The sequence below is a fragment of the Aphelocoma coerulescens genome, chromosome 5 (assembly GCF_041296385.1).
Source record: "Aphelocoma coerulescens isolate FSJ_1873_10779 chromosome 5, UR_Acoe_1.0, whole genome shotgun sequence".
Lineage (NCBI taxonomy): Eukaryota > Metazoa > Chordata > Aves > Passeriformes > Corvidae > Aphelocoma > Aphelocoma coerulescens.
Genome location: NC_091019.1, coordinates 50,513,737 through 50,530,498, shown reverse-complemented (window position 1 = coordinate 50,530,498; position 16,762 = coordinate 50,513,737). Strand labels below are relative to the sequence as shown.

General features: G+C 46.4%; 1 protein-coding gene across 9 annotated transcripts in view; it reads left to right on the top strand.

Annotated features, from left to right (window-relative positions):
* FOXN3 (forkhead box N3) overlaps positions 1-16,762 on the top strand; it is a 220,598-nt gene that overhangs the window by 64,130 nt on the left and 139,706 nt on the right. For 3 of the 9 annotated variants that reach the window (XM_069018062.1, XM_069018061.1, XM_069018054.1), the window contains exons 1-3: positions 7,198-7,275; positions 8,867-9,102; positions 11,711-12,267. In XM_069018062.1, the coding sequence (XP_068874163.1) occupies positions 11,725-12,267 (543 nt within the window). In that variant the 5' untranslated portion in view covers positions 7,198-7,275; positions 8,867-9,102; positions 11,711-11,724. Of the gene's footprint in view, positions 1-1,650; positions 1,674-7,197; positions 7,276-8,866; positions 9,103-9,638; positions 10,141-11,710; positions 12,268-16,762 lie in introns of those variants that run through there. The other 6 variants (XM_069018057.1, XM_069018055.1, XM_069018058.1 and 3 more) reach the window with 4 other exon arrangements.

Sequence of the window (16,762 nt, the reverse complement as noted above, 5' to 3'; positions counted from 1 at the left end):
ACACTTTACCTTACTTTATACCCTACTGGACTTTAGCTATGTAATTCCTGGCTTTCCCTTTTATCTAGTTGTTCCCGACCTTTGGAGTTGATTGTGTAACCAGAGGTGCAAGTAATGTTTTCCCACTGAAGATCAGACACATCATATAAGACATTGTCTTCAATGTCACTCTGTAGTTCACTCTGTCTTGCTAGTTCAACCCGCAACAAGTTACTAAAGTTAACTTATAAATGGTGTGAGTAATTTATCTTATGAAAAAAAGTACTGTTTGAAGAGAGTAAATGCCTGTTCCAGCCACCACAGCAGCAAACTCCACCACTTGTGCTGCTAACATACAACCATTACCTGCCTCTTATTTCACACTAAACAGGATAACAAAAGCATTCTTACAAATTCTGTTTCTAAACATGTCAGAAGCTTTTATGGACCAGCACCTAAGAAATGAAACTGTTTTTTTAAGATCTGTGCTTTCATTTTGGCACAAATTATAGATGTTCACAGAAGTGTCAATAAGTGCAGGCTCTGGAGATGGGCTGCTTCTCATTAAACATGCATATGCTATTGTCTTCTTACTTCTTTAGACCTGGCCTTCATTTTGAGGTCAGACTTTAATTTCTGAAGAATGTAATTTAAAGCTATGTATAGTGCTTTGTCATTACCTGGAACTACTAAAGAAAAAGACTTGGCACTGGCAAAACAAATATGTAGGAGCTGCAGCTGCTTTAATTCTGCTAGGGGCAGTGAAAAAGAAGGTCTAAACATTTGAGTGATTTTAACAAGGGGGCAGAAGCAAGTGAAGTGTCTGTTGCATTGCAAAAAGTTTTACAGGCAGAAGCTGACCACACAGGAGGCTCCTGCTCCCTGTATTTAAAGTTTGCTTTGCCATTTGTCTTGAGTGGGTTCAGTGTTGTAGTGAATAATTTATAGGCAGCATGAATGAGCTCATTAGTCACCTTTTCAGAGCTTAAGTGAGTTTTGTGGTTGTCATTACATGGGTCTTCTGTTCACAGGCACGACAGAAGGACGGCTCGGTGGCTGCCTGGTTTGTGCTGGCACAGCCCCGACCGGTCCGTCTGCTGCTGAAACCCCAACTCTGGTGCCCAGCAGTGGTCCAATAACCTGCAGGGCTTTTTCCAGGGATAGCTTAATTCTTTTTTCTTGCATGTGATGTTTGGTTTGATATTATGTTGTTTTCATGTTGGGGTTTTTTTTGTTGTGGAAAAGAATACTGAAGATTATGTGACAGGTGATGTGGAACAGGTAAAACCCTCTACTTGCATACAAGCAATAAAAATGACTTTTCTCCTTGAATGTTCTTAAAAATTTTGTTATAGCCTGTCTTGATTTTGGCTGTGATGGAGTTAATTTTCTTACTAGTAGCTGGTACAATGCTGTGTTTTGGATTTATTATGAGAATGACATTGATAACATGCTGCTGGTTTAGTTGTTGCTGTGCAGTGCTTACCCTAAGTCAAGGGCTTTTCGGTTTCCCATGCTCTGCCAGCAAGCAGGTGCACACGAAGCTGGGAGAGAGCACAGCCAGGACAGCTGACTGCAACTGGCCAAAGGGATATTCCATATCAAAGAGCATCATGCCCAGTATATAAACTGGGGGAATTGGCTGGGAAGAGCTGATCACTGCAGGGGATGGGCTGGGCATCACTCAGCAGGTGGTGAGCAATTGTATTGTCCATCATTTGTGTGTCCATCTTGGGATTTATTTCTCTCTCTCCCTCTCTCATATCTCCCTTTTCACTACTATCATTAATATAGTATTGTACTTTATTTCACTTATTAGGCTGTTCTTAACTCATAGGTTTTACCTTTTTGCAATTCTCCTTCCTGTCCTGCTGGGGGTGGGAGGAGTGAGCGAGCATGTGCATGGTACCTAGGTGCTGGCTGGGGTTAAACCACAACATAGCCATAACATTTTTTTGTCCTTGAAATGCTTATGGAACTAAACTGTGCTGGAACTAGCTGAACCCAAGAAAAGGGCTCAACTATCAATGTTTGCAAGACTGCAGATTTAAGGAGAAAAACATACCCAAGATTATTTCATAGGGCTTTGGCAGCTGAGGCCCACCCAGTCCTTGTGGCATCCCTGTGAGAAACCTGTGGAATGTGAAATTTTCTTGCAAAAAGTCTGTGAGGTACCAGATGCACCATACCTCCCAGATCAATGCAGCTGCTCACTGAAGTTATCTGTTGCCAGAAAGACTGGGGCAGTGCCAAAAGGCCTGGCAGAAATTAATGTCCCAGTGAATAAGTCAGTCCATAATAATAACGCACTCTTGTCACTGTAGAGAAGCCAAAAGCTGCTTTCAGGGAAACCCGCATCAGGACACGAATGTAGCAGCCAGAGGGGTGGTTCTCTGGCCACGGAAGTTGCTGCTGGGATGTGGGTACTTTAGCTGTGCTGTTTTTCTGTGCCAGCTTTCTTCCTCTCTCCCAAAACCTTGCTTACCTGCTCTGCCTAATGGCTGCTCTCTGGTTCAGCCTTGGAGGCCACCTCACTTGTGGCTGTGGAGGGGAGCACAGGAAAACACAGAACCTTTCTGCAGATGGTACTGACTCTTTTTAGTCCTTCCACTGCAGTTTTTCATTGCTTTTCATTCCTTGCTCCCTGGTGCTTTTGGTGGGCTGGTCTGTAGCATTAAAAAAACACCAAGGATAGAAGTCTGCTTATTCATTTTATGGCACCGTGTGTGTTTCCCACAACCTGCACCCTCTCAGCATCTCTTTGCAGACACAGCTGTAGGTCAGCACAGCCATGCTTGTGCTTCATCCCTGCACCACCTCATACAGGCTCTCGTAGTTGTCTCTGTGTTGTCACAATCTGGGAATCTGCATTTGACAGGATTTCCTCCGGGAACAGTGTTCAAGGAATGTACAGGAAGAGTAGAGCCAAGTATTGAGGAGAGGAAGGGACCCTGGAATATCCTGTGCTGCAAAGAGCTGGAAATCAAGCTGGTACTCACACAAGTATAGTTGTGGCTGGGAAATGCACCTGGCACAAGCAAATGGTCAGAAGAGAATAATTGCTTTCTGGCTCACAGCACTAGTGATGGTAAACTATGTTTAGTGTCAGTTGCCGAGAACTTCAGTTGATGAGATGTGAATGCAGACTTCACTACCAGTGAGGTCCTGTTGCAACTTAATTTTGCATGCCAAGATACACAAATAAAGGACAAATGCATAAAATTATTGATGAAATGGACCATTTGTATTCAGGAAAGCTGAGGCAGAGTTTGAGGTGTTGACTTGAAATAATTTTGTCATAGTTTTAGGAATTCCACTTCGAAATGCAGTTTGGGAGCTTTATAAAAAGAACATGGTTCTCCATTGTAGTTTTTCCCCAAAACTTCTGATCTTTACTTGTCTGCAGTGTTAACTGCTGCTTTTCCTCCATGCTGCTTTTGAGAACAAAAATACAGTTGATTTCTGGTTCTGCTGATTACTTGTAAGTTTTTCATCTGCCAAGTGGTGAATACTGATGTTGAGATAACGCCAGGCCACATCTTGTGGCATTACACCTTTACAACAGATAGCAGAGTCTGAGCACCAAACTCCAGAAAAGTTCTTTCATTTTTCAGCCTCTTTAAACACTGCCACTGCACCAGAAATACTGGCTTGTTTTACAGTTAATGTACTAACTGATTTAGTTAGGTGAGTTCAGACCAATATAGCCATCATAGCAGAAGACTCCAGTAAAACTAGGTTTATCCCAGCAACATTTTGCTTTCCACTGATTAGGCTACTAAAATAAGCTGCACTGGCCGAAGCTTCCCTTTCCCATTATAACCTAGGTTTGTGCTTGGGGTCCTTGTATGCTGGGTAATTACACTGTGAAAGCATCTCTCATATGGACCCATTTTAACAAATATATGTATGACAAGTGAGCATGCATGATGCTCTCCTCTCACCATGCTCATGTACTGAAACACAATTGCTGGTAGCTTCTCAGCTGTGTATAATTTTAGCACTAAGTATACTCATTTTCCTAGAAGCTGAAAGCAAGTGTTACTACAATAATATTGCAAATGTGCGTACATTAATTTATAAAGGAGCTATTTAATAAAAACTGTGGATTTTATTGGGAGAAATTAATTTTATTTTAGCCTGTGAAACAGAAATGCCATAGATAGTTTTGTTTGCTCACGCTTCTGACAAAGCTTTGTATTGGAGCTCCTTTTCTCACAGATTCAGTTCTGTTTCCATTGGGTTTCACTTGCTGGGGAAGATGAGAACTTGAAGAGTAATTAAATGCAAGGTTGGGAAAATGCTTTGTAAATCTGATTCCGTGTTCTTGAGTGAATGAGCAAAAGATCTATTGGTTAAGCTGGAGTAAACTGGGCCTTCATTGCATGTGCAGCTTATAGCTTAGTGCTTGCTGTGGGTGAAGAAAGGGGAGTGAGTGCATGCTTGCAAAAGCCCTAGGACAGGCAGGCAGGGTACAACTGCACTCGGAGTAGCTGCGATGCCAGAGCTGCTCTCTTTCAGGGTAGCCGGGCACTGCTTGTCAGCCTGTTACATGTGTTACCTCTGTACTCGGCAGAGCCTCTGACTGTTCTGGTACTGTTCCAGGAACTCAGACATGGCTGTTTCTCTGCCCCAAAAGCAGGCATAGTGCAAAAAACAAAACCAGGCTGGTCTGCTGTGGTTAAAAATAAAGAAGTGTTGATATTTCAGGAGAAGAATGCTGGGAACAGGAGTTGTGAAAGAGGAAATGAATAAACACATACTTGTATTCATGATTTAGTTTTTATAAGTTCTTGAAGGTGTCCAATGTGCTTGTGCTCTGTACAAGATTAAGTCCATTGCCTCAGAGAAAACAGAAGATTAGAAATACCAAGACTGATGGGGACATGCCAGTCATTCTGCATGGGGGAAGAATTGACACAAAATGAGATGGTCAGTGTACAGGTGTCAGGGCCTGAGCTGTGCCCCACACTGAGGGTCTGATCACAAGTGTCAGCAGCCATGTCCACATCTCTCTTTGAAAAGTACATCAGGACCCTTAAGAAGTAGGGTACAGCTGTGTGTCAAATTCTAAATCCTAATGAGCAAGCTTTGCTGGCAAATTTGCAGCAGACTTCAGGGAAGAAATCTGACTCTGATGTAGAGACAATAAACATTGGCAGGACACCAGTCAATAAAGATATGGTAATTGGGGACCAAGTTAGGAAGAGGGGCTTAAAGATGAGGATAAATAGTGCAGGACTGCTGAAGTGTGGCAGGTGCGGCCAGAAGGCAGAATGTAGAAGTATTTAGCAAGGTCATGTGACATGAAGTCCTGCTTTTGACTGGGACAGTGGTGCTGTATTTTTGGATTTAATACGAGCATTCTGTTGATATCACGCTGATGTTTCAGTTGTTGCTGTGCAGTGCTTGCCCTAAGTCAAGGACTTTTCAGTTTCCTGTTCTCTGACATTGAGCAGGTGCACAAGAAGCTGGGAGAGAGCATGGCCAGGACAGGGGTCCTGAACTGGCTAGAGGGATATTCCATACCATAGAGCATTATGCCCTGTACATAAACTGGGGGGGGAATTGGCCAGGAGGACAATCAGGGCATCAGTCAGCAGGTGGTGAGCAAATGTATTGTGCAATATTTGTTCCTCTTGGGTGTTATTCCTCTTTCTCTCTCGTATTATTACTGTCATCATTATCATCTTTTATTTTGTTTGAATTATGAAACTATTCCTATCTTAACCCATGAGTTGAGATAAGCGGGGGTTTTTTTGTTTTTTTATTCTGATTCCTCTCCTCACTATGTGTGTGTGTGGCAGGGGAGCAAGTGACTGTGTGGTATTTAGTTGCTATCTGGGGTTAAACCATGACACATGGTCATAATACTAGCAAAGAAAGATGTTCTCAGCAGAGATGGAGATTGAGGGAGGAAGATGAGCCCGTGAGCCCATGACCCTTGCTTGCTGTGCTTGTGTGCTTGATGGCTTGTGGGAAATTTTCAGGGATTCCAATCTAGAGGAGGATAAGAGATAAAGGAGTATAGGGAGATGGCTGGAAATCCTCATTAAATAAGATACTGCAACATCTGCAGTTGGTATTCTGAAATCTGAGTGGAAAGATTAGACTGTTGTATATTAGCCCACGAGGCTAAAGTACAGCTCTGCACTGTTGGAACTTCTAATCAGCCTTCAGTACGGCAAGTACTTTGGTCTTGATGTACAAACAGTTTCATCTGTCAGTGTTGCAAATATTTTGCTAACTGAATTAGTATTATTGCTGTCTCAGAAATGGGGAAATCAACACCCTAATAAATTTGGTGGCTTGCTTGAGATTACAGTGAGTATTTAGTTACTTGATGGCCATATATTAGTTGTTCTGCTGCTGCTGTAGTCCCTAAGCCAGCAGTTAATGTTCTTTCAATGGTGCTGTGTGAGGCTGTGTGCTCCTTTTTAAAATCAGTTGTATTAGATATTCCAGCAGTCAGAAGTTTGGGATCAGTCTTCCCAAGAGGCAAGATAGTAGTGTTTACCTTGTTGCTAGTATTTTAGTGCTCTGCAAATCAGCAACTCCAGTTGCTGTTGAGCTCAGGGGCGAGTGGGAGCCAGCGAGAGGCTGCCCTGCACTGCTGCCTCTCATGGGGCACCAAGCAGGGTCTGCCAGCCCTCTGACCCAGCGGGCAGCCTGTCCCCCTGCTCTCCTAACCTCCACCACCTGCTGCCGGCCCCTGTGCTTGATCGTGCTGGCTTTTCTGTCTGCAGATGTCTCACAGTGGCCCTTCAATGCAAGCTTTAGTGTGCACCCTGGGGAAATTCCTACCTGCCATGGAAAAACCAGAAAATTCTGAAAGTGATCATATTCCACCAATATTGATGGGGAATTTAGCCCCTGATTTTGAACAGAACTGAGCTGAATAGGATGCATACGTAATATATTCAGGGTATAATTTTCTTTGCATACTACCCTGCATCTCATGAGGCTTCCCCCTTCTCACTTCAGAAATACTTCTCATTAGCTGAATTCTTCTTGGTAGTCTTTCAAGACACTTGACTTTTACAAGTGATAATAAATGCAATAAATCTCCTGGCTTGCCAATAAAGAGGCATGTTGATTCACTCAGAAAAACGTCTGAAGCATTTGGAGTAAATTCAGGTGGGTGGAGTTACGGCTTGATAATTTAGTTTGGGTTTGAAACCAAACGGCCATGAGATAAGAATTGTGTAAACTAATGGTCTTGATGACTGTTGGAGTGTTAGGGCTGGTGGAGTCACAGGGCAGGATTGCCAGTGGGTAACGATACTCTGCTGCCTGGTAGGTATTCTTCCCATTCTGCAATTCAGCTGCTGGTGTGTCTTCTTGAAAATATGCAAGAATGTGAAATAGCAGTTCACTGGGTAGGGGAGGGAAAGCTATCGGCAAAAGAAGTCTTAGCTAGTTATGACAGGAATTTCTAGTTCCAGAGAATCAATGAAATGCTTCTTAACCCTGCACTTTGAGAATGAGGTGGTTGCCACTCTTACCTAAAACTGTGAATTTTGTGAGTGTCAGAGAGATTAAAGGAGGTAACCCATCCATTGGGAAATAATGCAGAATTCCTGAAAGGTCTTGAGGCAGCTGTCCTAACTTTTCTAAATAAAACAGCTAAAGTGTTTTCCTTCCTGGCTTAATGACAATTTCTGTGTCCAGGGAGGACTGCAGTGGGAAGGATACCTGTATTTGTGACTTAAATGATACTGTTTCTGCATTTCTGCAGCACACATTTTCTATAGCAAAAGGAAAATTCATATTAAAGTATGCTAAACCTGCAAGCATTGTTTAGCCAGAGCAGAAACTGTTTGGTTTTTGTGGACCAGCTACAAAACAATTCCATGTATTTGTTTTACAGGTAGACAGCCATACTTTAATTCTCTGCTGCAAATCACTGAAGCTACTTGAGATCTGGCATGTAACATAGAGGAGACTGTACGTTCAACTAGTGCTGTCTAGACTGGGCAACTTCTTTATTTTTAAATCAAGTTAGTTCCTTTCAATTAATTCAACTGATGGCAAGGGGTTTTTACTCAAGTTAATACTGGTTATGTCAGGGTATGATAGCAGAAGGGAAAATGCACCATTTTTCGTAATTGAGTCAAGCCTTCTTTTAAAGCAGATTTCCTTCAGGAAATATTTTTTTCCCCCCGCGTCATGTACTGCAGATTTCTGCAACATCGTTCTTTACTGTCTACCGTGAAGACCGACCCTCAGCAGTGGCCGCAGTTTCACGATGCCCGGAGCCAGCGGCAGAGCCGTCCTGCGCGATCCCGCGCCTGTCGCTGCCCGCACAGCCCCGCACGGCGCTGCTCACTCAGCGGGGCAGGTGCCTGGCGCCGGCCGGCGGACTCGTATGCGCCGCCGGGCCGGCAGGTCCGCCCGTCCTCGGCAGGAGTTACCTGCCCACTGGGAAGGTGTTGAAAGATACCTCCCCCGCTCCTCTTGCGGGAGAGGTACAAGCAGGGCTCCGCTGTGCTAAGCCGTGGGCTCCTGGGGCTCGTCGGTGCCTTCGGTGTCCACCGCGGTTCAGCCGGGGTCGGCCTGGCCGGGCGGGGGGAAAGGAGACTCTCACAAGTGGGAGCGCCGCGGCTGCCGATTCTCCGCGCATCGAGACTTCCCGAGCGCCTCCCGCCCAACCGCGGGCACCCGCCCGCCCCCGGCCAGCGCCGCCGGCCCCGCACGACCCCGACGCCGGGCGGGCGCCCTCCGGGAGGGCACGGCCGGGTCCCCGCCGCCGGCCGGCAGGAACCACCGCCCTCCCCCACCGCCGGCGGCCCTCCCTTCCGCGGCTTCTCCCGTCGCGGCTGGCCCAGCCCACGTTTTCCCTCTCTCCCCTCCCTCCGTGGTCATGTGTCGCCTTTTTTGTTTGCAGTGGAAACAATTTCTCGCTCTCGGGCTCGCACCGAGGCGGACCGCTGCCCGTCGGGAGCGCGGGGCGGGCGTGGGGCGGGCGGGCCCCATGCAGGCGGCGGAGCCCCGTGCGCCGGGACCCCCGCGGCACCCCCGGGGCTCGGGCTGAGGCGGGGGCGCGCCATGCCCGGCTCCGTCAGATGAAACTTTGTGCCATTGCCATGAAGGGACCGCGGTGAAACCGCCGCCCCCTGCCAGGTAAGTTACTGTTGTTGCTGCTGTTGTTGTTGTTGTTGGGGGTTGCGCGGGGCGGTGCGGACCGGCCGCGGGGAGCGGCGCGGTGCAGTCCCACCCGGCTCGGCCCGGCCCGGCCCGGCGCCACAACTTGGCCGGGAGTTGGTGCGCGGCCCGGCGTGCGCGCCGCCGTGACCCCGCCGAGCCCGGCCGTGCCCGCGCCGCGGGGCCGCGCCCGGCCCGAGCCGTTCCCGCCGGGGGTCCCGGCAGCGCCCGGGCGAGGACCTCGGGGCACGCGCGCGCACGTGCAGCGGGGCCGCGCGGGCCGGTGACACCTGGCCGGCATTGGCGGGGTGCGCGGCGCGCGCCGCCCGGCCCGAGCAGCTCCGGTCGCGTGGCAACGCCATTGATTGGCTGCGGCCGCGGCCAATGGGCGCGCGCCCCCCCGCGCGGCGGGTGCGGTGGGAGCGCGGGCGGGGGGCCCGCCCCGGTGCGCCCCCCCCCGGCCGCGGCGGGCGCGTGTGCGGAGCGCGTCCGCCGGAGCTCCCGCGGGTTGAACGCCTTCGTCCGGCCGTGGGCTCGCCCGTGACCAGCGCTCTTTTGTCTGCCGGTGGGGCGCCGCTGCAGCCGCCACGGGCCTCGCCGGCAGTCCCCCCATAACCCCCACGTGTGGCCCCAGTCGGGCCGCGCCTCCGCGGGGCCAGCCCCGGGCACCCCGCCTGCCCGCGGCGGCCCCGCTGGGAGCCGCTCTTCGGCCGGGCTCCGCCGGACTTCCTTGCCGGCTCTCCCTGCTGGCCCGAGGGGGCTCCGCGGGACCGCGGTCGCCCGGTCACCCCGCCGCCTGGAGCGGGGAAAGAGAGGCAGGGGAAAAAAAATCATGAAGTGATACGGCCCTTTGGGAGGATACTGGCAAATAAGGAAATTAAACAGAAAGAGAGCAGCATGTTGTCATAGCAACAGTGCAATTAAATTACTTTACTGTCAGCCATCATATAATTTTCCTGTTTAGAAGCTCATGGGACGGAACTTCCATTTGGAGTCAAAGTTGAGTGTGCGGCGTAGGTAGGCAATGCTAGTGCCCCTGCACGCTGGCGATTGCCTTGTTTACCTTCTGGTTCCGCTGGGTGCAGTTTTGAAAGCTAGGAAGTGGGGCCGACGCAAGTTTGGCCTCCTGGTGTTTATGTCTGCATTAGTATTTTTTCCTTTTCCACATACTTACTCACGTAAAACTGCACATTTTCACTGAGCATGTTGAGTGTATTGATGGGCTTCTGTGCAGAAAAGTTTTGTGTGTTTCGTTTTTAGTAATGTCTGCTCTTGTGTAACTTGTTTATAGAAAGACCCAAGGAACTTAAAAGTTTTCATTCTTGCCCATTTATGACAGTTAAAGTAAAGTCCATTATTCCTCTTGCCCATAATGGCTGTGTTGCTCTATTTTTCCCTGCAGATAGATAGTTTATTCTGTAGTTACCTGTAGCTTTTTTTGCCTTTCATTTATAGTATCGTTTGTGTGACTGCATGACTTCAGGTAACTGCTGAGGTTATGTTTTAGGTACAGGGGCTCATTTTGTTCTTAATCAGTGTTTGTGCAGAAAATGTTGTCCTTTTAAATTCTGTTATTAACTCTGTTCAGTTTTTGTTCCACTTCTGTTCGCATCTCCAGACTTAATTCCTGGCAGTTTGACTGTATGTAGAAGCTAAGGGAGCCTGTTTCCTGCTTCTGAAGTAGAATTGCTGGGCTCATCTGCTTCTCTTGAGTTGGGCAGGGGCCCAACTTCAGTTTGCTTCTGAAACACTCAGGTCATCCCAAATATCATTGCTCGCAGGTGTCCCTCCAGGGCCTGCTGGTGCAGTACCATCAGCAGCTCATCCCACCTCTCACAGGCCGTTGTTGAGCATCACAGGCAATCCATCACAGGCAATGACTCGTGTTTTCTACCATGTTTGAAATACAGTTCAGCTTATGTTAAAATCTTCTCTGTTTACATACATTTTTAAAGTGCTCTATTGCTCTGGCAGTTGTTTCCCCATATCTTGGCCCTGGCCCCTGAACTACTGGGTGTTGCTTTCCCTCCTACCTTCTCCTGACTTTGCTGGTTTGCTCTCATTTCTGAGTTTTGGTACAACCAAGTCAGACAAACCAAGGATGTTTGTCTGCCTCAGCCTTTAGCCAGAGTGATTATAATCATGATGCTGTTGTATTGTCCTCAAACATGAAACAGCTGAAATTAATCTGAAGCAACTAGCCTTAAGTCACTCTTACTTTTTTTTTTTAGTTCACATGCTTATTGAAGTGTTACAATTGGAGTATTCAATGGTTTGAAAACACCTCTTTATCATTAAAGAGATATGTCTTTGAGATTTCCTCTGTGGGGCTTCACATACATGAAGCAGAACTGAGGTGTATCTGGATTATCGTCTTAACCCATCAACTGAAATTTCTTCCCTTGTGCTGACTTTAGATTATTTTAGTCAGCAGTTGTGGATGAGTATTATGTGAAACTGTCATGTTTAATACAGATGGCAAAAGGCCAAGTGACCAGTTAGGGAAAAGCTGTCAAAATGTTACGCAGGACCTTTTTATGAGCTAACTTTTCTCTCCTTCTCCCTTTCTTTGGATTTACTCTCCCAGGAGCTGCTGTCTAAATGGGTCCAGTCATGCCTCCCAGTAAGAAGCCAGAAGGCTCAGGAATTAGCGTTCCCAGTGGATTGAGCCAGCATTATCAAGATAGTGATTTATCAAAGGCACTTCACGATGACGAGGACCTAGATTTCTCTTTGCCTGCCATCAGATTAGATAAAGGGGCCATGGAAGATGAAGAACTAACTAATTTGAACTGGTTACATGAGAGTAAGAACTTGCTGAAAAGCTTTGGGGACTCAGTGTTACGGAGCGTTAGCCCTGTTCAGGACATCGGTGATGACACGCCGCCGTCTCCTGCCCACTCTGACATGCCCTACGATGCCAAGCAGAACCCCAACTGCAAACCTCCTTATTCCTTTAGCTGCCTCATATTTATGGCCATTGAGGATTCACCAACCAAAAGACTGCCCGTAAAGGATATATACAACTGGATCTTGGAACACTTTCCATATTTTGCAAATGCGCCCACTGGATGGAAAAATTCTGTGAGACATAATCTATCCTTGAATAAGTGTTTTAAGAAAGTGGACAAAGACCGAAGTCAGGTGAGTTTGGAATTATGGGAACCTATCTGGCTCTGAAAATATTCACCTGCTAATCCCAGAATATGTCCTTAACAGTGAAATACAGAATGTGCAACGCTGTGCCTGGTAACATAGTTGATTAAGTTCAGAGAGCCAGCATTTCTTTAGCATTGCTCATTCTGATTTTATTAAATTCATTGTCTAGACATCTTTAAGAAAGTGCTCAGTGTGTGTGTGTGTTTTTTCTCCCCAGCTGGTGTCTTCATGCATAATGGTTAAATACTGTTTTTAGTTATCATGCTGTGGTAATGGTTTCCAGCTATACTAGATGAATGTAATCATGTTATAAATGGGCTGCTTGCTGTTCTTGGCTTATACAAATGTATAGTGAAAGGGTATGCCTTATGTAAGAGTCCATCTCTATTGCCCTGGTCTGTGTTGTAATCCAAAAAAGCTTTTCTTTCTTTTACACAAGGAGGGTAATGCTGATGAAGCTCTGTTCCATTTCAAGCAGGTTTTAGAGAGACTCTTCAAAGAGAGGAGACGGGTCTGGCATCAAAGCTGAAGGCTACCATTCACCAAAATTCCTGGCATTCTTTGGGCTCATGTAACTTCTGCAGCTGGTGCAGAGCAGAAGCCCTGGGAGCACATCTTTGCTTTTGGATCTCGGTTGTTGTCTCCTGGGTTCATTGCTGATTTCCCAGCAGCGTCTGCAGGAAGAGAGGCTGTGTGTGAGGGAATGGGGAAGCAAGCGGAGCAGTGGGGGCAGCCTTCTACTCCGTCAGTCTGCCTGGGAGCAGGAATCAATTTCTGAAGGGGACCTTCTCAAGAAGCAGTGGTCTGGATTAATCTTTGGCAGAGTATGAGTATACTGATAAAAATATCAGCTTGCAGATTAATTTCAGAGGCCTTCTCACAGGTTAGGGAAATAAATAGCAGGTAAAATCACATCACTTGTGGTCTGTCTCTAAAATTGGCAGAAGATCAGAAAGTGAACACTTCCCCCTGGCAGAAACAATAGATGCACTCAGCTTTTGTATTTCAGTGAGATAAATGCTGTGATTGTCTTGTAACTTGTTACCCTGAAACTAGACTTCTCTTGGTGGTGCTGTTCTCCCTATTTTGTGTGCAATTTAACTTTAAAAGCTGTGGAATAGAAGCTCAAGTAACTCTAGAGGAGGAGTCATACTCTATACTAAACAAGCAACTTTTCATTTTAGATGAGTTAACTTTCTTTACTATGGAGTTTTCATTTTTAAAAGGATTGACACATCTATCTTCCTTTTCTTTCTTTTTAAAAAGTATTATTACCTGGAATCCACTGTCCCCATATTGCTGATCACACACTGTATGTTGGTATTTTTGTCAATTATTTGCTGTGGAAGCTTGTGTGTGAGACTGAAAAAACCTGTTCCTGAACTGGATCTTGTGTTGTGTAAGCCAGAGTCTTAAATTCTGGTTTGGAAGTGAGACTGTAATAATAAATGCCACACCAGACTTTTATGACCCCGTCCCAGACTGTATGAAATCTTCACACAATGCACTTAAAAAACCACCAAAATACTGTAATTGGCAAGGCATGTGTTTGACACTGCCATTTGTGTTTTGTTCTGTCCCTCTTCCTCTGTTTACAAGTTGACTATTCAGATTTCAGCTTCCTTCCTATGAGGAACTTGTCTTCATGTCTATCTGTGAAATATCCGGCGGTCCACTGAGCTCATCTGAACAATACCGCACTGCACTGCTGCTCCGTGGGGAGGTGGCGCAGCACAATGCATGACTGGTCACCCACGTTTCAGATTCGTGGTTACAGCCATGGTTACACAGCTAGACAACAAGGTGTGGTGGGAGGCCTTGCCTGTATGAATAACAGGGTGGAGTTTTATTAATTCCTGGAAAATCTCAGATTATGAGAAAGAATTTCTTGCACTTCCCGAAGATGCTAGTAACTGCAGGTAGCCAGCTTTAAGGTGAATGAGATGGGAATCTCAAACATAAAATGCACCACAGCAGGTCATTCAAGTCCCCTGCTGGGTTTTTTTTCCCTGTGTCCTGGCCAAGGGATGTGGCAGACAGAGTCCTGAGTTCAGAATTGGCCCTTGGTCAGAGTTGCTGAATCAGGTGCTTGACAGCTAATTGCGGACTTGGAAAGCAGTAAATGCCAACTGATGGCTTCAAAAATGCCTTCGTGTGTGTCCACGCACACTTGGGGTTGATTCGGTACCTTGCAGCAAATACCTCTGCTGTTCGGAAGGAAGGTGTCCATCTAAAGGGTTCTCTGGTTTTGGTATGGGGCTTGGGGCAGGGGAAAGAGGGGCTTTCATCTGTAAGGAATCATTTTATGCTACTTCTCCTTTGCAGACAGTTTTTGCAAATTGCAGGTTTGGAGTCTGCCAGTTTTACTGGTTTTGCATGAAAAAAACCCCCCAGCATTTAGCAAATGGCATGTTATGAAATGCTAACAAGATGGGCTCTGAAACATGTACAGTATGGAGGGAAGGAGTTAATCAGTGCTGGGAATTGCAGGCATTTCCCAGTTGATGTGCATTGACACTTTGTGAAAAGCTAGAAGCTTTTCCTCTCATAGTTGTGCTTTCCAGTGTTTGTTTATGTAGCCTTTCAGTAATCGTTTTTCTAAAAAAAGTTCTGCTGAACACTTAATTCTTTTTTGAATTCCCTCTGCATAGTAGTTTTCTCAGTCTTGAGTTTCACTAGTTTATATTCATGGGGCTAAATATGCATCTAATAGTCTGCAGCTTTTTCTGCCTGCATATGAATGCTTGAATTTCCTGATGTGAGATCATTGTAACAGAGAGGAAAAAAAAAAGACAGGCTTCATCCCCACTGTGGTTTTTGACTTGCCCTGTCCTGGTGCTTTAGTCTGGTGTGGAATGCTGGGAAAAGAGGATTTGTTTTTACATTGCTGCTATTCCACTTCAGCTGCAGTGCCATCAGGCTTACCTGGCAAGCCAAAAGCGTGGCTGTTAGTGTAACTGCGATGAGGCTGATCTGGGTTGAGACAGAGAGCTGGGTGGAAGAAGCGAAAATGCTGAGCCCTTGATTGTACAAACCTCTTTGCATTGAGCTCAGCAGTTTAATAATAGTTGGCCAGAGTATGAAGTTATCACATGATGGGGAGTAGATGCGGAGTTCCCTGGCTTTGTTTGTACTGCCAGACCTGTGAATTCACTTGTTCAGATTAATCCTATTGTGAACATACAGATCTAAATGTCCTGTAGTCTGTGTCCCACTTAGTACATCCCGTTAGTCCATGACTTCCCTACCATCTGGTCCTTGGCTATAGAGAGGAATTTTTCTTGTATATGTGTCTCCATAGCAACGAGTTTGCAGTTGATATGGAAAGTAAGCAGTTGCCGTAGCAACGGAGTTACTGATGTGGCAGCTTCTCTGCTTGCAGGGAAAGGGCTAAGCTAGTTCAGACCCATTATGTAGGTTTGCTGTGATTATAGCTATGCCCACTAGAGCTGCTTGAGCTAAGGGGCGGCTGAAAAATTTTGTTACAAGCCCTATTTTTGCCTCCCTTGAAAATCTGATTTATTCGTATAGAGATTCCTGCTTTGAACAAAGGCTGGTAGGATTGTCTTTCCAGGGTGTGTGATTTGTCTGTGCCTTTTATGAATTCAAACTTCCTCAGTCATCGTTATCAGATGAGGGGAAATGATGTTTGACCTTGCTGGCTTCGCTGCAGTATTTTTGTCTCAGTGAACAGCCCGTGGTTATAAAGGTTGGAGCTTTTGTCCCCTTGCTCCTCTCTGCTATTCTGCTGTTTTTTCCCTGCTCTGTGCTTCTTTGGGCATCCATCCTATCAAGTGGACTCCTCTTTGTGTCTGCACTGCGTTGTCTGAGATAGGGAAGCACACACATGCTTCTGGCTGTGTGCACACTGAAGAAATTCAAGCATCTGAAAGGTTTATTTGGCACTTATGCTGAGGGACATCTTAATAAAAATGTAATGAGGGTAAAGGATATGTTTATGGGGATGGGAGAAGAAAATTCTCCTCGCTTGATGTGGAAGTTATTCTTAGAAGTACGTGGTCCATAACTGGGTCATGGAGATCCAGCCAGGCTCCTCCTCTGTCTGGAGCAGGCTCTGAGATCTGAGGACTCCCAAGTGGTCCTTGAGCTCTGCGAGAGCTGATGTCTAACTTGTCCTCATCTAATGCACTGTCTCTCATAAGTGCTCTGCCAGGGCATCTTGACAGGAGCTGTGGGGAACCCCTTTGGGCACAGGAGACTTTTCAGGAGTGCCTCTTGCAAATGTCTCTCCTCTGATAATATCTGGGGTTTTGACAGGTAAAATCCTGTGGAAAGATCAGTACTAGACGGAGTGAGAGGAAAAGGACCCTGCTTGTTCTTTCTTAGAATCTCCTAATCCAATCTGCATATGCACAAAGGTGAGGGAGATGGGATCCTGCCCTCCCTCTTTTAATGTTGTTGAGAAGGTTTCCTGTGAAAGTTCAGTGTCACACTGGGGATAGAAATAATCTCCTCTGTT